At 38.3% G+C, this 21,438-nt stretch overlaps 1 protein-coding gene and 1 pseudogene across 2 annotated transcripts; both read right to left on the reverse strand.

Moving 5' to 3' along the window:
• Positions 1-2,853: 2,853 nt before the first annotated feature.
• Positions 2,854-3,922, reverse strand: LOC149827694 (pentatricopeptide repeat-containing protein At3g22670, mitochondrial-like). Its single transcript, XM_090018556.1, has 2 exons — positions 3,730-3,922; positions 2,854-3,365 (listed from the first exon to the last, which is right to left on the reverse strand). The coding sequence occupies exons 1-2, from the start codon at positions 3,920-3,922 to the stop codon at positions 2,854-2,856; spliced, it is 705 nt and encodes a 234-aa protein (XP_089874682.1).
• Positions 3,923-17,618: 13,696 nt separating this feature from the next.
• LOC149827695 (pentatricopeptide repeat-containing protein At3g22690 pseudogene) lies at positions 17,619-20,942 on the reverse strand (annotated as a pseudogene). Its single transcript, XR_016434555.1, has one exon. The product of XR_016434555.1 is annotated as a pentatricopeptide repeat-containing protein At3g22690 pseudogene (transcript).
• Positions 20,943-21,438: the final 496 nt, after the last annotated feature.

Here is a 21,438-nt window from a genome sequence, read left to right on the forward strand (position 1 = left end):
AATGAAAAGAATGCAACCACCATAAATTAAAAAACAGAAAAAAAACCTTGGAGGTTGGTCTCGGAAAAAATGAATTGATGATGAAGAGAAGTCCTGAAACCTTGAGCCAGTTTGTTCATGGTAGAAGACCACTGTTCTGAAGACTTCTTATGTGCAGCTAGCTTCCTATCCATCTGCTCCTAAATGAATAGCTTGATAGTTGAACAGATGAGATCTCTTGGGTAGAAGCATAACAAGAAAAAGAAACTGAAACTATACCACATCAAGAATTCATGGAGACTAATGCATGTTCAAGCACGCATGAATCTGCCGCTTTATCTTCATGGAGAGTACACATGAAGCTAAAGACCAAAGTTGATAACAGCCTGAAGATAGAAGCAACAACTACCAGTCACTATAGCCATCCAAAACCTTATGAAATCAACAGGGAATTTAAGCCTGAATTTTATCTATAGAAAAAAATCAACTACTTTGACTAGAGATACAGTAAAACACATTACCATGTAAAATGCACACAAACAAGTGAACATCGTGGCTATTAGGACAATTTGCTAAGAGAATTCAAAAGCAGATAGTTGTTTGTTCTCATTGTGAAAGCTCAAAGCACGACCTGTTGCAGAAATATGAATTTAAAACTCTCTCTCTCTCTCTCTCTCCTAGTAACAATGACAAACTACCCTTAACATTACAATGGTTCTGGTTGTAGATGCACAGCACATTGCTAGGTTTTGGTAGCTGTGTGTGTATGTGCATGCATGTAACGTAGTCACTATGCAGTTCTGTTCAGGTCTACACAGCCCCACTCAATATTTAAGTTCTGATATACAACAACGGAAGTTGTGTCATGCTAGAAGCAGATTGACCAAGACAAGTTACACCAAAACAAGGTCACTGAACCATGCATCGAATGGTCGGCAAGAACAATGCCAAATGAAAACAGAAAGGATTCATCCATTTAAGGGTGGATCTAGAGCAGGATGCCTTTACATGTTGGAGAACTGTTTCTTCTTCCCACAAAAAATCAATTCAAACGGCCCTTAGAAAGGATCAGAAATTCAAAACAACAGCAAAGTGAGGAAAAAGAACATGAAAGAAAAGCATAGAACCGAGAAATGAAGTTCCACTTAGAGCTTCAGCTAGTTGCTTTAGGAGCAGAGAAGAATGCTCTTTGTCCATGGAGTTGATCACCATAATCTGTAACAAAGATCTTAATGAACTTTGAGATCCTTAACAATCACTGGAAAGAGTTCATGGCAGCAATAGATTCAGACTCCAAACCAATAATAGTGGCATTATAAAGTTTCACCATGTTTTTAGTAACAATGCCAAGTAGATAGAAAATTATACATGCAGCATGAACACATAAAAAAGTGGCTTTAATGAAGCAAAACAAGGAGAGGTTTCAGGCTTGCATTTTTCATTTATAAAGACGCAGAACACTATATTTTTGAACATTGGCTTGAAATACACCAGAACTTCCAGGAAATAAGAAGTGAAATCATTTGAAAAGTTTTTGATAATGGAGTTCGCGTCACCTATAAAACTTTGTTCTGTTAATCAGACATTTTTTACCACACAGATTTAACTAGAAAAAGAAATAAAAAATGGATCCGACCCTGTTGGAGCCAAGATCATGAACCTTAACCACACACGTATTTTGAGGCAGCAAGTCTAGGTGCAGGAATACATATATTAGTCATCTTAAATATGAAATATAGATACTCTTGAACGATTCATGATTCCTCAAGAAAGCCTGTCTTAATAAACTAAGACATGACAGAAAGGTCTAAATCATGATGCACTTACTGGCTTGTGTTTCAGATTGGACTATATATATATATATATATATATATATATATATATATATATATAGAGAGAGAGAGAGAGAGAGAGAGAGAGTCACTAGAAATATGGGCATTTTCAACACTTTTTTTGCAAATCCAACTATTTGAGTGTGCTTGGCATAGTGAATTTGCTAGGAATCAACCATCGCATGGTGTATTTTTTTATGAAAAATGTGATTTTTGAATGCTTAAATATTTATGAAGATTATGAGCCATTGATTTTGAAGCCTTAAAAAAATCTCGTCTATGCATCAAAATCGGATGATTCAAGAGCGGGTTCTTATAAAACCAACATCACATCTGTATGGTTAGATTCAAGAGAAAAGAACAAAAAATCCATGAAAATCTTGGTTCACACATTAGTTCTCATATTCTAGTGTGTATATATATATAATGATAGGGTGCTCCTGGAGCACCTAATCCCAACTAATAAAAGCTTTATGTTTTCAAAATTTTGAGTTATTTTGTTTATCAGATCATATAGATATGATTTGCGTGCATTTTTTAATAGAAAACAAGTTTTGAATTATTTGATTGTGACATATATATAGGTTTTTCAAGACCTTCAAAAATAGTCCACAATGTACCAAAATTTCATGACTTAAAAAATTTATTTTTGCACCCAAAAAACATGATCCAAGGCATGATTCCCATCAAATAAACTATGCTGAATGCATATATTAAGTCTGATTAATAAGATTCAACCTACTCATATGGTTTCTACTATTAGTCATCATGAATGACTCGTGACCCCTCAAGAAAGTCTGCCTTAATAACTTAAAATATGACAGAAAGTTGCAATCTTATCAAACTTTGTGATTCAATTTGCCTGACGAAAAGCTCATGAGTTGCTTCTCACATCAATAACATAACTATGCCTTCAAAATCAAGCTAAAGTGAAGCATCCAACATCAAACACTTGAAAAAATATATTACAAAATCAATCTAAATTACAATCAAGCAGAGGCAAATGCACTTCTATGAGTGGAGAATAACCATTACAACAAAGCTAGCAATTCACCCTTGAAGAACCTAGTTTTTTCATGCTTTCTGCTTGCACCATGAATAGTTGAATTATCTCCTTTTTTTTTCTCATATCACTTTTCTCTAGTTCCTCCATCAACAAATGGCAGGTATCGTACTTTGGGACAATCCCCACAAGTACCATTTCCTCCAAAAGTAAGCATGCTTGTGTAAGCCTTTTGACCCGACAAACTCCATGTATCAAAGGGGAGTATGCGCCAAGATCAAGGCTGATATCTTTTTCACGCATGTCACTTATCAAATAGGCAAGGACTTTCATCCTCCTGTTACAGAAAAGTTTAAGCAATGGAGCATAAGTTTGAAGATCAGGCTTGCGAGATCTTTCCTCCATTGTCCGTAGAAGTTTAATAGCGTACTCTTCTTGTGAATGCAAGCAGGCAGTTGAAATTAGGGTGTTATATGTTGTCACATTAGGTGAATTCCCACTGATCATCACATCAAGTATACCTTGGGCATCCAGTAGTCTACCAGCTCTCCCTATAATATATAACAAAGAGTTAAAGAAGGATGTATCAGGAGCACAACCATTTCTCTTCATCTTTTCAAATATCTCTAGAGCACTGTCAGTCTCCTTTGCCTTCCCTAAAGAATGCATGACTATGGTTTAAGTAATGACATTTGGGGTGCAGCCCTTAGCATGCATCTCATCAAGAAGGGATTCAACCTTTCGAAAAAAAAATTTGGTTGCAATATGCTTCAATCAAACTAGTATAAGAAACCACACAAGGATGAAAACAATATCTTTCCATCTCCATGGTCCACTCAGCATCGTCTAACCGTTGCGCTTTTCACCAGCCATGAATCAAAATGTTGAATGTATGATCATCAGGCTGTATCATACTTTCAAGTTCTAGTAAAACCTCTCGCGCCCGCTCGACTTTATGCTCCTTACAAAGAGTGTCTAAGTGTGTGTTCATGGCAGCAGTGTCCTTCCTCAACCCGAACCTTTCCATCTCATGGAACGCATCCACGGCACACCTCCATTTACGAACACCAGCGAACCTTCTCATGATCAAACCACCAATCTGATTCATCTCACATTTCATCAAACTGTTTCATTTTTTCAAGTATGTAACCATGGCATTGTACGAATCGACGTCGTGCTTATAATCCCTTTGCAAACTAGCCCACCTGAAAAAAATTAATGCCGACTTCCACTCGTTATTAAACCTCTTGAGTGTCCTGTCAACCAACTCTTTCTAGCCATTGACTCCACAACCATCTAAATCTCTCACAGTAGCTTCACGACAATCCAATTTACGTTGAAGAACCTCGTGTTGGGTCCAGCCCTATTCATCATTAATGGTGTGGGAAAGTGGAATAGCCACCCACTACTTCCCATTAATGCAGAAGAAGTTAAAAGGCCAACCCTATCCCTCCATTAATGATGTGGGGAAGTGTAATAGCCACCCACTTCCCATTAATGCAGGAAGTTGAAGGGTCAAAACCCCTTCGGTTTCTGGAATGAGTCTAGAAGGCTCACATCTAGAAGACTCTGTGTCATCTATAAATAGGGGTGTAGAGGTTGTGTGCTGGTGTGATAAGAGCAGAGTGATGTAAGCAAAGTGGTTGTGTGCAACGTGCAGAGAGAGAAGAAGTAAGAGAGAGAGTAGAGAGAAGAAGATGAAGGAAGAAGGTTCGTCAACACACATTAATCCTCAGAGAGAGGTGTTGGTTGTGGTGTGGGTTTTGACTCGGGTTGTGCACCCGAGAAGTAATCTTGTATCTCTATCTTCCTGTGATTTCTTTGTTATTCTCTTTAGCTTTGGAAAAGCTATTGGGCGACGTACTCTCTATATTGTACTTTCTACTCTTATTATAGTGGATTATTCTCTCCGTGCCCCGTGGATGTAGGTCGTATTGACCGAACCACGTAAACCCTTGTATTGTGATTTGGTTGTGCCTTTATTAGATCCTATATTGCTTCCGCGTGAATTTTTTTTTACTTCAATTACTCATCAAGTGGTATCAGAGTTGGTTCATGAAAAGTCATGTCTTCCAAGTTAGTTAGCTCTAAGTTTGAGGTGAAAAGGTTTGATGGTAAAGAAAACTTCTCTTTATGGCAAAGAAGGGTGAAGGCTCTACTTGCACAACAAGGGTTGCACAAGGCTCTTGTCGGGAAGGCGAATAAACCAGAGACCATGACCGATGATGAATGTGATGATCTTGACTTGAGGGTCGCTGATGTGATTGAGTTGTGTCTATCAGATAAAATCATGTGTAACGTGATGGAAGAGAAGACAACAGCAGGATTGTGGTTGCGGTTAGAGAGCCTCTATATGACCAAAAACTTGTCCAACAAGTTACACCTCAAGAAACAACTTTATAGTCTTCGTATGAAGGAAGGTACTCTCATTCTTGACCATCTTAGTGTGTTTAATAAGATTATTGATGCTCTGTTTAGTTTGGATGTTAAACTTGAAGATGAGAATAAAGCTTTGTTGTTACTAACCTCATTGTCACCATCTTATGAGCATCTTGTGACAACCATAATTTATGGAAAAGAAACATTGGATATGAAAGATGTCACAGGTACTCTCATTTCAAATGAAATTAGGAGAAGACCATCACCAAATGAGGATTCTGGTGAATGATTGATGGTGAATTCATCCAAAGGCAGAGATCGGTCAAAGGCAGGAAAAATAATCGCAGATATAGGAGCAAGTTCAGGTCAAGGAAAGACATCACTTGCTACAATTATAGAAAGAAAGGGCACTTCCAGAATCAGTGCAAAGAGCCAAAGAAAAATCAGAAAAAAAAAGAAAAGAGACAAAGTCATCAAAAATCAAAGAAGATACCACAACCACAGTTGAAGGCGAGCTTGTAATTTTGTCTACTACTAATGATCCATGTATCTGTGTGTGCCAAGATACAGATTGGGTCATAGACACAGGATCCTCGTACCATGTCACACCACGAAGAGAGTATTTCAGTACATACAAGACCGGTAATTTGGTATTGTCCGAATGGAAAACACAGGAACGTCAAAAATTATAGAGATTAGAGATATTCATCTCCAGACCAGTCTTGGGTACATGTTGATGCTCAAGGATGTCAGACATATTTCAAACTTGAGGTTGAATTTGCTTTCAGTAGGAAAGCTTGATGAAGAGGGCAAAAGCAATGTTTTAACCAAGGACAGTGGAAACTCAGTAGCGGGTCATTGGTTCAGGTCAGAGGAAAGAGATGTTGTACTCTTTACAAGATGCAAGGAAAGGTATGCAATGAACAGTTGAAGACTCTTCTATTGATTTGTGACACAGTCGATTAGGCCACATGAGTGACAAGGGCTTGTAGATTCTTGCTAAGGGGAGGCAACTTCCAGAGTTAAAAGGTACACATCTAAACCCGTGTGTTCATTGCTTAGCTGATAAGCAACATAGAGTATCTTTTGTTAGAAATGCCTTTCATAAAAAATCTCACATTCTGGAGCGAGTTTATATTGATGTTTGTGGTTCTCTGAGAACAAAAACTGTTAATGGTTTTACTGATGTGAAAACTTTCAGTGGTGCACTTTATTTTGTTACTTTTATAGATAACTTCTCTAGGAAGGTTTGAGCATACTCTCTAAAAACCAAGGATCAAGTTCTTAATGTATTCAAGTAATTTCATGCTATGGTTGAGAAGAAAACAGGAAAACAATTGAAATGCATCAGGTCAGATAATGGTGGCGAGTACAGAGGTCCATTCTATAAATATTGTAAAATTCATGGAATTCGCCATGAGTTGCAGTTTCAGGTACCCCACAACACAATGCAGTTGCAAAAAGGATGAATCGTACGATTGCAGAAAAAATCAGGTATATGCTTGTGCAGTCCAAGCTACCGAAAAAATTCTGGGGTGAGGCTTTAAGGACAACAGTTGATGTGATCAACTTGTCTTCTGCTCATGCATTAGCAAATGATGTTGTAGATAGGGTGTGGTTAGGAAATGATGTGTCCTATAAGCACCTGCGGGTATTTGGATGCAGGACATTTGCACATATCTCCAAGGAGGAGAGGTTCAAGCTTGATGATAAGGTGAGGCGATGCATTTTTTTAGGATATGGTGATGCTAAATTTGGCTACAGGCTATGGGATCCAAAGAAGCAGAAGGTATTCAGATCCAAAGATGTGATATTTTTTGAAGACCAGACACTTGAAGATATCAAGAAAGATGTGCCAATTCAGACTTCTGCAGGTGGATCAATCCACTTGGATCCAGTGGCACAAGCTGAAGGAAGAGCAGTGCAGGAAGATGATGCAGAGGCTGATGTTGATTTACCTGCAGGCCATGTTGAGCAGGAAGAAGTTGGAGAGCAACCTCCTCAAAAACTCCACTGAAAAGATCTTCCAGAGAGTCACAACCATTCAAAAGGTATTCTCTACATGAGTATGTGATGCTTACTGATGCAGGTGAACTAGAGAGTTACTAGGAAACACAAGAGTGCGAGCAGAAAAAGCAGTGGCTAATAGCTATGCATGATGACATGAATGCATTGCAGAAGAACCACACTTATGACTTGGTGGAACTACCAGAAGGCAGAAAGGTCTTGAAGAACAAGTGGGTTTTCAGGTTGAAGACTCAAGAACAAAGTTCTCAACCAAAGTACAAAGTCAGATTGGTTGTGAAAGGCTTTGGTCAAAAGAAAGGTATTGACTTTGAAGAGATTTTCTCTTCTGTTGTTAAAATGTCTTCTATTCGTGTTGCTCTAAGTATTGTTGCTAGCCTAGACTTGCAGATTGAGCAGTTAGATGTGAATATTGCTTTCCTCTATGGTGATTTGGAGGAGGAGATATACATGGAGCAACAAGAAGGCTTCAAAATCAAAGGTAAAGAAAATCTTATATGCAGGTTGAAAAAGAGCTTATATGGGCTGAAGTAAGCTCCAAGGCAGTGGTACAAGAAATTTGATTCACTTATGGCTGAAAATGGATACAAAAGATCGGCTTCAGATCATTGTGTCTACATAAAATGGTTCAGTGAGAATTTTGTTATTCTCTTGTTATATATTGACGATATGTTTATCCTTGGAAAAGATGTCTATAACTGACAGGCTCAAGAAGGAACTGAGTAAGACCTTTGCAATGAAGGACATGGGGCCAACAAAGGAAATATTGGGCATGCGGATCTCTCGTGATAGAAAAACCAAGAAGATATGGTTATCACAGGAGAAATATATCGAGAAGGTGTTGGACAGGTTCAGTATGAACAATGCAAAGCCAGTTGGTTCTCCTTTTGTAGGTCACTTTAAGCTGAACTCAGAGTAGAGTCCATCAAATGACGAGAAGAAGGAGAAAATGAAGAAAGTTCCTTATCCTTCAGCAGTCGGAAGCTTGATGTATGCGATGGTATATACAAGACCAGACATCGCATATGCAGTAGGTGTTGCTAGCAAATTTCTTGCAAATCCAGGAAAAGAGCATTGGGCAACAGTAAAGTAGATCTTTAGATATCTCAGAGGGAGCTTCAAAGTTTGTTTAAGCTTTGGGGGTGGGCCACCTGTCTTGATAGGTTACACAGATGCAGATATGGCTGAAGATATTGTTACAAGGAAGTCCACATCAGGTTTTGTACTCACTCTTGCAGGGGGAGTTGTATCATGGCAGTCAAAATTGTAAAGGTGTATTGCTTTGTCTACTACAGAGGCAGAGTACATTGCTCTTACAAAAGCTTGCAAAGAGATGCTATGGATGAAAAGATTCTTGAAGGAGTTGAGTTTAGAGCAAGACAAGTACTTGGTGTACTGCAACAGTCAGAGTTCCATTCATCTCAGTTTTCACTCAAAGTCAAAGCATATAAATATCAGGTACCATTGAATCCGAGATGTGTTTGAGAAAAATTTACTTTATCTTGCAAAGATCTCCATAAATGGTAATGGTACAGATATGCTGACAAAGGCCTTATCGATGGAGAAGCAAAATACATGTCGGCAGCTGGCCGACATGGACTCCAGTTGATTAGTTGAATTGGAGTATCCCCTTTGGCTGAAGGGGGAGATTGTTGGGTTCAGCCCTATCCCTCATTAATGGTGTGGGAAAGTGAAATAGCCACTCACTACTTTCCATTAATGCAGAAGAAGTTGAAGGACTAGCTCTATCCCTCCATTAATGATGTGAGGAAGTGTAATAGCCACCCACTTCCCATTAATACAAGAAATTGAATGGTCAAAAGTCCTTCGATTTCTGAAATAAGTCTAGAAGACTTACATCTAGAAGACTTTATGTCATCTATAAATAGGGGTGCAGAGGCTGTGTGCTGGTGTGATAAGAGCAGAGTGTTGTAAGAAAAGTGGTTGTGTGCAATGTGCAGAGAGAAGAAGTAAGAGAGAGAGTAGAGAGAAGAAGAGGAAGGAAGAAGGAAGAAGGCTCGTCACCACGCATTGATCCTCAGAGAGAGGTGTTGGTTGTGGTGTGGGTTTTGACTCGGGCTATGCACCCGAGAGGTAATCTTGTATCCCTCTCTTCCTGTGATTCCTTTGTTATTCTCTTTAGCTTTGGAAAAGCTATTGGGCGACGTACTCTCTACATTGTACTTTCTACTTTTATTATAGTGGATTATTCTCTCTGTGCCCCGTGGATGTAGGTCGTATTGACCGAACCACGTAAACCCTTGTGTTGTGATTTGATTGTGCATTTATTAGATCTTATATTGCTTTCGCGTAAATTTTTGTTACCTTAATTACTCATCACCTCGCTTATCTTCTCAACATAGCAATCTAAACCCAAGTAAGAAGCGACTCTAGAATCAATATCATTGTCGAAAACACTCAAATTATTGACCCCCATCCCCAAAATTTCTACCATTTGTAGAAAGCAGCACAAAATCATCCTCAGAATCACAGTCACTTCGATCTCCGACAAATTTGAACCAATCTGACAGCTCAGAAGATTCATTCCGACTTCAAAAAACAGTCAAATAATTGACCAACAACATATTTAAGGGATGAAAAACACCGCCATCGACTTCTATTCTTCTTGGCAATCCGAAAAAAATGAGAACCCATAAAAAATCTGACACTAGGAAGCACCTCTACGAACCCGAAGCACACAAAAAACCATAAAATTAACTTCTAACAACAAAGAAAACGGATATTGGTGTCTCTCCAATAAATTCAAAAGAGTAACTATGGTCCTACACATTTTTAACTCGGACCATCAAGAACTCAAGATCTGGATGTGTCCAAAATCACTATTTTCAGGAGAAACGTCTGAAACTCTTCATGCGTTGGACTCTGGAACTCTACTTGCTTTGGAAGATAAGGAGTCGCATTCATCCTCATCGTTATCTTTATTTGCGCCAACTTCCTTTTGCACTGGTGCTAGCCACTATCCAAGATGAAACGTCTAGATATGGCGTAGGCTTATCTAATGAATATGCTTGTAAATATAGACTGATTAAAGATAAGTCCAAGAAATATCCAAGTTGTAAGACTCCTGTAATTTTCATTTATACTAAACCTATTATATAATAAAACAAGCTCGAGAATGACAGAGAGGGAGCGCTTTCTGTGAACGTAGGTTGTTACTCAACCAAACCACGTAAATCTGCAGTGCTCTCTCTCTTTTCTTTTATGGTATCACAGCACATATCTTCATCAATGGCGTCAAAAGCTTCCAAAGGCAATCAGTCTGGTATGTCATCCATTAAATCCTTGTTTAGTGCCCCAAATACCTTGCAACACTTTTTGTTCATCAAACTGACGGTAGAAAACTATCTTGTTTGGGAATCGAAATTCATTCACATATTGAAAGCCTACAATATGATAGGCCGTGTAGATGGATCTCGCTCTGCACTCCAAAAATTTAAAGCTGACTCTTAAGACCTCAACCCCAATTATATTGAATTGATAAGGCATGACCAACTCTTGCTGAGTTGGATCATATCTTATTTGACTGAACCTATTTTCAATCAAATCATTGGTCTATCGACGTCTATGATGCATGAGAAGTCTTAAAGCAGTCTTATGCTTCTCATTCTCGATCAAGAATATTGCAACTTAAGTCCCAACTTCAAGATCTAAAGAAGGGATCCAAGTCTTCGAAGAGCAAAATCTATTGCTCACCAACTTGCCATAGCAGCTAGGCCCGTTGGTGAAGAAGATCTTATTATGCAAATTTTGAAAGGTTTTCTCAGTGAATGTGTCCTTTAAGGTCTCTATAGAACCTAAATTGGATCCTGTATCAGTAAGCCAATTGCTCATCTTGCCAGCCTTGAAGGTCTCTAGTGATTCAGCACCTTCTACTGTTAATATGATCTCCAAGCAGTCTGCTGGAGGACATGATAGAAATCAAAGTTATAAAGGCCAACAAAATCGTAGAAATTATCAAAAACGTTGTAGAGGAAGGAACAATGACAGTTGATTTAATGATAATAATAATAGGCAGTCTAATTGTTTTAATGGAAATCAGTGGTATGTCAATTATGTGATAAGTTTGGTCATACTGCCCATCAGTGCTCCCAAAACTCAAATCGGTCCACACCTCCTAATGTGTTTCATGTTGCTGCGATGCCTCATGGTGGATCTGAGACAGGTGACGATAACTGGTACTCTTGATTCAGGTGCCACCCATCATGTTACCAGTGAGCTGAACAATCTTTCAATCTACTCAGATTATCAAGGATTATATTTTGTTAGTATTGAAGATGGGTTAGGTTTGGTTATATCTCATATTGGTTTTGCATCTATTTAAAATTTATCTAAACCTTTAAATTTAAATGATATTTTACATGTACCCAAGATTTTCTGCAATCTATTGTTTGTTCAAAGATTTGTCAAGGATAACAATGCTATGTTTGAATTTTACCTGAATGTTTGTTATATGAAAAATCTAGCTTCAAGGAAAACCCTCCTCCAAGGATCAAATAAATAGGGGTTACACCAGGTAAATTTAAAAGGTGGAGCTCATCCACAAGACTCTTGTGGGAGAAAGAATATTTGTAGAAGTTTGGCATCAACGGTTAGGACATCCAACTTTTAAAGTGGTGCAACAAGTTATTAATAAGCATGGTTTACCTATTTTAGAGAAGGTTTATAATAAAGTGTGTGGTGCATGTCAATAGGGAAAAAGCTATAATCTTCCCTTTGGCAATGCAGTGAATAAACTTGGGGAGCCATTAGACTTTTTTTTTTATGTGTGGGGGCTAGTTCCTGTGATTAGCATTCATAGTTTCAGATATTATGTTTTCTTTATTGCTGCTTTTTTTAAGTATAATAGATTTACATGAATAAATATGAAGTCCTGAAAGTGTTTAAGTTGTTTAAGTTGCATGTTGAAAATGTTGTGGGGCGAAAAATTAAGTATCTCCACTCTGATTGGGGAGAAGAATATCAAGCACTGTCTAAATTTTTGTCTTCACGTAATATTGGACATCGTGGTTCATGTCCACATCCTCATGAACAAAACAATGCTGCCTAAAGAAAACATAGTCATATAGTTGAAAATGACCTTACTTTGATGGCCCTGCCTCAAAATATTGGAATTATGCCTTTTCTACTGTTGTTTACCTTATAAGTCAGATTCCTTCAAAAAACCATTGAGTTTATTTCACTTTTGAAAAAGTTATTTAAATCTAACCCTAATTACAAACTTCTCAAGGTGTTTGGCTGTGCATGCCTCCCTTGCATGAAACCCTATAGACAACACAAGCTAAATTTCAAATAAGATGAATGTATTTTTTTGGGATATGCAAGTTAGCATCATGGTTACTATTGTTTTCAAGCTTCTATTAAATTTTTTTTATATTTCATCATGTTGTTTTTGATGAAAAACATTTTCCTTATGTCAAAACCATAAAATTGGTTGTTCCTCATTTAAATTCATACCAGGCCACCCCTATTGTGTTGATTCCTTCAGATTGCCCTCGGGTCCTTATCCTCAACCTGAAATCCTTCCTGGTAGTTCCATCGGGATCCAAACAGAAGCTCCAGATTCAACCTCTCGAAATTCTCAAAGTGAGGCTTCTCCAAATAACCATCTTCCTGACTCTAACTTAAATCAAGACTTAGTTCACCCTGATAGTCCTTCCCAACCGTCCGTCCCTGATAGTCCTTCCCAACCTATTCTGTCTCATCATATGATAACTAGATTGTATGACAAAACTTGGAAACCTAAATCATATATGGCCACTCAAAGAAAATGTATACATCTTAAAATTTTATTATCAACTTTTGTAAAGGACCTTGTTCATTTAAGATAAGTTGCAAAATTTACAAATAGCTTACCTATGCAATTAAGAAATTTAGACTCAGGTCCTCAGCTGCCAAACTTGTATCATTCTTACATTATAAAAATGTTAATAGTTAATAAATTAGGTAAGTTTACATAAATTAATTTATTTTGGTTGTACGGGATACCATCAAACGTGTTGCTTTTTCTGACTGAAGCTTTTTTTTGTTTTAAGTAACATATGGCTCTATTTAGCTGCATTGTAATGATCAATGCATCTTCAACTGTACTATCCTGTCCCATTTCTTTTCTTAACATTGAGTAGACTCACCAACTTTCAAAGAAATTAAAACCATATTTTTCTTACTTGAACTGACTAGTGCCTATCTTCTGTTTCAAACTCTTAAAACTTCCTGCTTGACAATGTGCACAGGCATTACTCCAAGATGGTATTGTTTTTGTAATATGATATGGTCTTAAAAAGTAAGTAAAAGGCTTAAATCCTATTTTAAAGAAAAGACACTAAAGCTTTTATTAATAGGTTAAATTAAAGACTAGTGAGTAGTGACAAGGGGGCTTGTTTATAGTTTATAACATTATTAAGGTCAAAGCAGCCACATGCAGCCAGGCTCTATATAAATGGCACAGATGACTTGCTTGAGTCGCAAGACAAGTCATTTAGGAATACAGTTTGCTCATCTTCATGTGATCCAAAAGTCAAATGAAGTTGAACCAGGAGAGCCAAGCCTGCAATTTCTGAACAACTCTGAGCATAGACGTCATTTAGATTTTCCCAAACCTTTAAATTGCTACAAGATGTAGCAATGCTAAAGAAATTCAGGAACTTACTGATTTTTAATGTGAGTCATGGTTACTTTCCCAGTGCCACCAAATAGTCAAGAATGTGAGTCATCTTCTATTATTTATTATTTTATGCATCTCATCCTTTTGCCCATCAATCCCCGTAAGTAGCTGATAGTTAACCACTTTGATCAATGACACAGAATTTATACACTTCAAATCAGCTAGTAAAGACCCTAAATGGTGTCAAGCCATTCAAAGAGAGTAAAAGGCCTTAAAAAAAAACTATACTTCAGAGCTTATTCTTGCCAGAAAAGTCATAGGATATACAAATGGATTTATAAAATTAAAAGAAGAGCGGATGGTTCTTTGAAAAAATATAAAGTCAGGTTAGTTGCTAAAGGCTACAACCAACAATAAGGATTGAACTACTTTTTACTTCAGTTGTGAAACCAACTATAATTAGAACTATGGTGACTTTGGCAGTCAATAATAATTGGATGATTGTCAACTTGATGTAAATAATGCCTTTTTAAATGGTTATTTTATTGAAGTGGTATTTATATATCAACCTCCTGGGTTTGTAAACCCAAACTGTCCCAACCATGTATATTTAAGCTTTATATGAGCTAAAGCAAGCTCCTAAAGCTTGGTTCTCCATGCTCAGCTCCTTTCTGAAGTCATTAGACTTCAAAGATTCTAGGGCATATACTTCTTTGTTTATCTTTCACAAAAATGAGGCAAGTTTATACATTTTAATTATGTGGATGATATCATTGTCATTAGGCATTCTTTCAAGCATGTTCAATGGATTATAGATAAATGAGCAAAAAAATTGCCTTGAAAGACCTCAGTGATTTACATTTTTTGTTGGGAATAAAAGTCATTCACACATCAAAAAGTCTCTTGTTGTGTCAACGAAATATATTTTTTACTTGCTAAATCATTCTAGAATGACAGGCTCTAGACCCAATTTTACTCCTATGGCTTTGTCTCCTACTTTATCCACTGATGCAGGTGTTACCATAGAAAATCACATGATATACGCTTTGCATAATGCTACCATGACATGCCCATATATTTCTTATGCAATTAATAGTGTGTCAATATATGCATGCTCCAACTGGTCTGCATTGGTCCGCAATAAAACACATTTTGAGATATCTTAAGGGTTCAATTCATTATGGTCTAGTGATATGTCCTTTAGAATCATTATCATTGTCAACCTATTCAGATGCAGATTGGGTAGGATGCCCTAATGATAGAAAGTCTACTAGAGGATATGTTGCTTTTGTTGGTTAGAATTTAGTTTCATGGAGTTTAAAGAAGCAGAATATTGTACCAAGATCCAGTATTGAAGTTAAGTACAGGGCTCTGGCAGCAACAAAACTCACAAAACTCACGTGGATGCAATTTCTTTCTCAAAGAGCTCGGTGTGAAATCTAGTCCTACTCCTACTATATGGTGTGATAATGTAAGGGCTTCGTATCTAGCGTCTCACCCTATTTACCATAATAGGAAATAAAACACATTGAAATCGACATTCACTTTATGAGAGAGAAGTGGTTCAATAAGAAGGAGCTCGCCATTAACTACATTTTCAACAAAGATCGTATTGCTAACATCTTCACCAAGCCACTAACGAGAGCTAGATTTCAAGATCTTTGTATCGAGCTTAATGTTTGACCTGGCCCGTTGAACTTGCAGGGGGCTGTACAAACGTCTGAAACTCTTCATGCATTGGACTCTGGAACTCTACCTGCTTTGGAAGACAAGGAGTCACATTCAATAAAGAACTCATCATTATCCTTATCTGCCCTAATTGACAAGGATGAACAACAAATCTGCAGGAGTTCTACTTCAGTTGGACTGGTACTAGCCTCTATCCAAGATGGAACATCCAGAAATGGTGTAGGCTTATCTAATGGATATGCTTATAAATATAGACTGATTAAAGATAAGTCCAAGAAATGTCTAAGTTGTAAGACTCCGGTAATTTTCGTTCACACTGAACCTATTCAGATTTAGTGAATACAATATAACAAGCTCCTGCACCCCTCTCACGTTGAGATTGACAAAGAGAGTGTTTTCCGTGGATGTAAGTTGTTACTCAACAGAACCACGTAAATCTGTCTGCAGTGCTCTCTCTCTTTTCTTTTAGTTTCTACTTCTAGCAATGGAAGATGTCACCCCTCCTCTTGCTAGCGGACAGAGAGAGTCAGCAGGCGAAGGAATGAAGCAAACGTTGAGGGGTTTGGTGCCGAACCATGAACATGAATCGGGCGAGAAAGAATTGGAGCCTTGAAGCATGGACTGATGACCCGACTCGAACAGATTCGTGTTCGACTTTGGACCTTGCCTTCTCAAGTTCTTGTGGTATGCAGTCATCAAACCAAGGGAGATGAATCCAACTGGAAAAGAAAAATGAAAAGAAAACACATAGAAAGCAATATAAAGCACAGAGAAAAGCAAACTGGAAATAACATTAACACAAGTATAAAACCATATAAATCCAACACGCAAGTTTGTTATAAATAAATAATTATTTTTTAATATAAAAAACATATGAAGTGAGGAGGAAGTGAGTGACAAGCGAGAAGAAAACGTTAAGTGATAGAGAATTGATTTGAGAAAGAAGAGGAAGCAAGCTTCTATTAAAGAGAACATAGTTTCCCATAGTTCAGAAGCAAGTTTCTCAAAGCTTCCCGGGAAAGCGAAAGGTTTCCTGTTTCCGAAGCGAGCTTCCCCATGTAGCAAGAAGCTTCCGGTAACTATGATCTGAAGTCGTGTTGACCAAGACCATGTATCTTTGATATGTATTTTTATATTTATTGCAATAAAAAAGAGAGATTTTAAAGAGCTGATGTTATCCTCCAAAACAAGATATTTTCAAAATATCAGCTATGAGTTATTTTGAGAATATCATGATTTTATTATGTTATCAAGAATTCAAGATCACAAGAACGCTTTTCTTGGTACTCTTTATATATTATTTATAATGTTTATATTTCTTTACAGCCTTATGAATTTTAATATAAGTCAGAATTTTCTCAAGATTTTCCAAAAAACAATTTTTTTTAAATGTTATCGTTGGATACTCGAAGCATAAGATAACGTTAGGTTTGGGAGTAAGGTGACAAACATAGCAATATTTCTGAAAATATCATGAAAAAGCATCATAGAAGTTCAAAAACCAATTAAATCTCATGATTTAATCATTGCAACGCGTGTATCTCTAAAATCATGGCATATTTCGTTTTTATGAGCAATTTTTTAGGAGAAAAACTTCAATTTGATTATAATATTTAATTTTTTAATATCTTTAATTTATTGAATTCGTCTTTGGAGAGATTTTGCTTGATAAAAGATTTAAAATGCAAGAAATTTGGAAATCATGAAAAACTCCCAGTAAAATAATTTTCTGGCACACTGCCTTGCATTTTCACTTTGGTCTCCTATGTTTGAGACCACGATGATACATGAGTAGGGACCTTGTCTCCATGGACCAAGTAAAAAAAAAGTCCATGTCCACCAAGTGCATGGATATACAAGACCAGACCATGCATATGCTTTTCTTGATCCAGTGTCCTCAGTTGGGCAAAACTATTGGTTGGATGAAGAGCCATAGGAGTAATGTTTGTGCATAAAAGCCAGAAGGCCAGACCTTATCCTTTTGTAGCATGATCTTATTCCTAGCAGCATGGTGCAATGGCCTTTGCATTTTCATCTTCCAAGTTATGTTGCAATTGATATCTCACACATGGATGCTTCACATTGTTGCCAGTCTTTTTTTTGTGTGCTGGGGTTAGGCAGACCCCGATATGTTACAGAATCAATAAGTTATCAATACAATCATACAGATGATATCAAAGGAAACTAATCTGGTGGTTTATCCTTCCACACATGATCACAATCTAGGATTCCAAGACTAACTAATTTCATTGGAACTGATTGAAGTCGTTCGGAATCCATTTACACTTCACTCTGTTGGCTTCCATGAAAGCTTCAGATATAGCCGTTCTTTGACCTTCAATGTCTTTGAAAAAATAGTCACAACATCCTTCCTTGATGATTCAATTATAATGTTCACACTATTCATGTCTCCCAGGAGCATTTTCCACCATATCCATTCTCTTTCACCAGCTGAATATGGTGAAAGACCACATTGTTACCAATTGCATCCTATCTTCTACCAATAATCCTTGCATGAATACATGTTTTGTGCATTGGGAGCCAGTAAGCCACACCTTTAGAAGCATTATCTTACTCTTAGCAGTAAAGGTGCTCTGGCCCTTGCAATTTCTTTATGTTCCAATTTATGTTGCTTTTGATCTCTTGCACATGGATGCTTCACGCTGTTGCCAGTTGCTAGCGCCCTTCATCTTCGAGGTGAGAGCACTCGATCAGTTCAAACCATACTAATGTAACATTATTTGATCAGATAAAAAAATTTATTACTAGTTGGGGACAATCAGTTTATCTCGCTTGCCCAATTTGCAAACTGGATTCTGAATCCTATCTTCTACCAGTAATCCTTGCATGAACAAAATCCTTGCCTAAACATGTGAAACCGGCGATTGTCACGTATCACGATTTCTCGATTGTAGAGTTCTGAGACCAACTTGGCAAAGGTGTGACAGTCTCCACACATTCGGAGATTCTTCACAATTCGTAAGGTTGCACCATGCCTTGTGCTGATTAGCCCAAACGCCATAGCCAGTTTCTCACTGTGGTGCCCAAGCAACTGTTCCTTCTCCTCTCCATCCACATCAAGTAATACATTGGACAAGTCAGGCGCATAGCCCATATGCTTCAGCTTGTATCTCATCTCACCAAGCATGTTCTCTATTTCATCCGTTTGTAAGTGAGTTGTACCTCCAGCAGTGAACTCATGAATTATTCCATTTATCTCAATCATGCTTGATCCAGGCATCTTCTTCACCCCTTTCTCTTTCAGTTGTAGCCTCACTTCTGCAACCTTAGCCCACATGCCTGCTGAAGCATATATGTTTGACAAAAGTATGTAGATTCCTACTCTTTCTGGAGCAGATTCTAGCATATGCTCAGCAGCAAGCTCAGCCAATTCAACATTGTTGTGAACCCGGCAAGCAGCCAGCAGGGCACCCCAAATCACATCATTTGGTTCCATGGGCATGCTCCTGATGAGCTGCAATGCCTCTTGTAGCAAACCAGCGCGGCCAAGCAAGTCTACCATGCATCCATAATGGACCACCTCAGGTGAAACACCATAATCATGCACCATGGATTCAAAATATAGTCGTCCTTCCTGCACTAATCCACCGTGACTACAAGCAGTGAGAACTTCAACAAAGGTGACACTATCAGGTCGCATGCCCTGTTTTTGCATCTCTGAGAAGAGATCCAATGCCTCCTTGCTAAGACCCTGCATTGCCGTTGCTCCTATTGCTGCTGTCCAAGCCAGAACATCTTTCTGAGGCATTCTGTTAAAGACTTCAATTGCATTTTTAGCACTGCCACACCTAGAATACACATCGATCATTGCAGTAGCCAAACGGACATCCAAATTGATATTGCTCTTGACAATGAAGGCATGCACCCACATCGCCAGATCAAGTGCACCCAGATAGCCACATGCAGACGCAACACTGACCATTGTGATCTGATCAGCCATAATTCCTGCGAGTTGCATCTCTCGGAACAAGGCTAGTGCTTCCTTGAAGAGACTAGCTTGTGTCAATGCAGCAATCATAGTGTTCCATGACACAAGGTCCCTCTGTGGCATCTCATCAAACAGTTCCCAACCAGAATCAAGATCACCATTTCTAACACATCCAGCTATCATCGTGTTCCATGATGCAACACTTCGTTCCTGCATTTTATTAAACACTCTTACTGCCTCTTTAACTGCACCACATTTCATGTACATATCTATTGCTGAATTATCCACGAAATACAAGACATCCAGTCCGTTCCTGAAAACATAACCATGAATCATCTTTCCCAATTCCAAATCCCCTATTTGTGCACACACAGTGAACACGGCAACTACTGTAACTCTGTCCGGCTGAGTGCCACAAATCACCATCTTCTGAAATACTGCTATTGCCTCATCAACTTCTCCACGTTGTGAGTAATTGGACAACATTGTATTCCATAACACAATATTTTTCTCAGGCATTTCATCAAACATTTTCCTCGCCCGAACCATATCCCCGCATTTCGCATACATATCGACAATGGCATTGCTCAAAACTACATTGACCTCAATTCCAGATTCTCTTATGTAATCATGAACCTTCATTCCCACTTCTAAATTCTTCATCTGAGCACATGCAGAAACAACATTAGTCATCGTGACCTCATTAGCTTTGACACCCGATGCTTTCATCTCTTCAAATACAGCAACCGCCTGCCGCGGCGAGCCATTGCGCACAAACCCACAAACCAAAACAGTCCATGAGACTACATTTCTCTCAGACATTCTGTCAAACACTTTTCGGGCAAGCCGCATCTCCCCATGAACCGCATAGAAATGCATTAGCGAATTCTGTATGAAGGCATCCGGCTCCAATCCCAACTTGGTCAAAGAAGCCTGTATCTCCAACCCCTCTTCAGCTGCCGGAATCTTCGCACAAGCATTAAGCAAGAAGGGGAACGTGAAATGGTCTGGCGAGATCCCATCGACAAGCATTCGGTAGTAAAGCAAGAGCGCTTCTTCTCCATTGCCCACAATGGAACACCCTCTGATCATCGAGTTCCACATGAACAGATTGGTGTCCTCCGACTCATCGAACACTCTCTTGGCGTAGTCGATGCTCCCCACTGTCGCCGCCTGCACGCAGGCGGCGATCAGCTTGCCGACGGCCTGATGATCTTGGGAGAGGCCTGTTTTCATAAGAAATCCATGAATCTGCATGCATTCTTTGATGTTCTTGCAATTTCTCAAGTACCCAATTGCTGAATTGTGATGTTTCTTCAGATTGGATTCATATTCTTGTGGTGTGGAGAGTGGTGAATTTGTTGGAAGGGTGACAACCCCAACCATTTTCTGCGTCAAAATTTTTGGGTTTGTCTTGTAGTTGAGCACAACCCTCACATCGCTCCATCCATGAAGCCTTGCTTCAGCTCAAGCTGCTTCCACATTCAATTTTTTTTCTTTCTAGTTGTGTATATTGGATAAGAGGTGCAAGTGGATCAGATATTGGTTTGATCCTGATCTCGATCTGAATCCGATTCTGGATTTTGAACAGGAAGTCCTGGTTTATATTTGAATCCAAACTAGATCCGATGAAGAGGAGATGAATATGGACCAGAATTGGTTATGGTAATAATGAATTTGGTAAAAATAGGTTGAAAACATATGTTTCACATCTTTGATGATGAGGAACCAGAACTAGTCTTAGATGTGACAGAAAAATGTCAGTTTGAATCCGAATCCTGATCCAAAAAGTCTCGATTAAATATGACCAAATCTGATCTGCACTCATGCTCAGATCATGTTTTAAGATCAGATCAAAAAATCCAAACTCCAAACGAACACAATTCAATTGCAGACACCGTTTTTTTAAAGGCAAGCTGTGGTTAGGCAGACCCCTACCAGTTATGCAACTATATCATTG

The sequence above is a fragment of the Nuphar pumila genome, chromosome 10, assembly GCF_984573655.1.
Source record: "Nuphar pumila chromosome 10, dmNupPumi1.hap1.1, whole genome shotgun sequence".
NCBI classification, from domain to species: domain Eukaryota; kingdom Viridiplantae; phylum Streptophyta; class Magnoliopsida; order Nymphaeales; family Nymphaeaceae; genus Nuphar; species Nuphar pumila.

Excerpts from the sequence above, each read along its gene's own strand:
- LOC149827694 (XM_090018556.1), bottom strand. The coding sequence starts at position 3,922 with ATGAATCAGATTGGTGGTTTGATCATGAGAAGGTTCGCTGGTGTTCGT. Across the intron at positions 3,366-3,729 it reads GGTTTTACTAGAACTTGAAA|GGAGAGCTGGTAGACTACTG; the intron begins GTATGATACAGC and ends TATATATTATAG.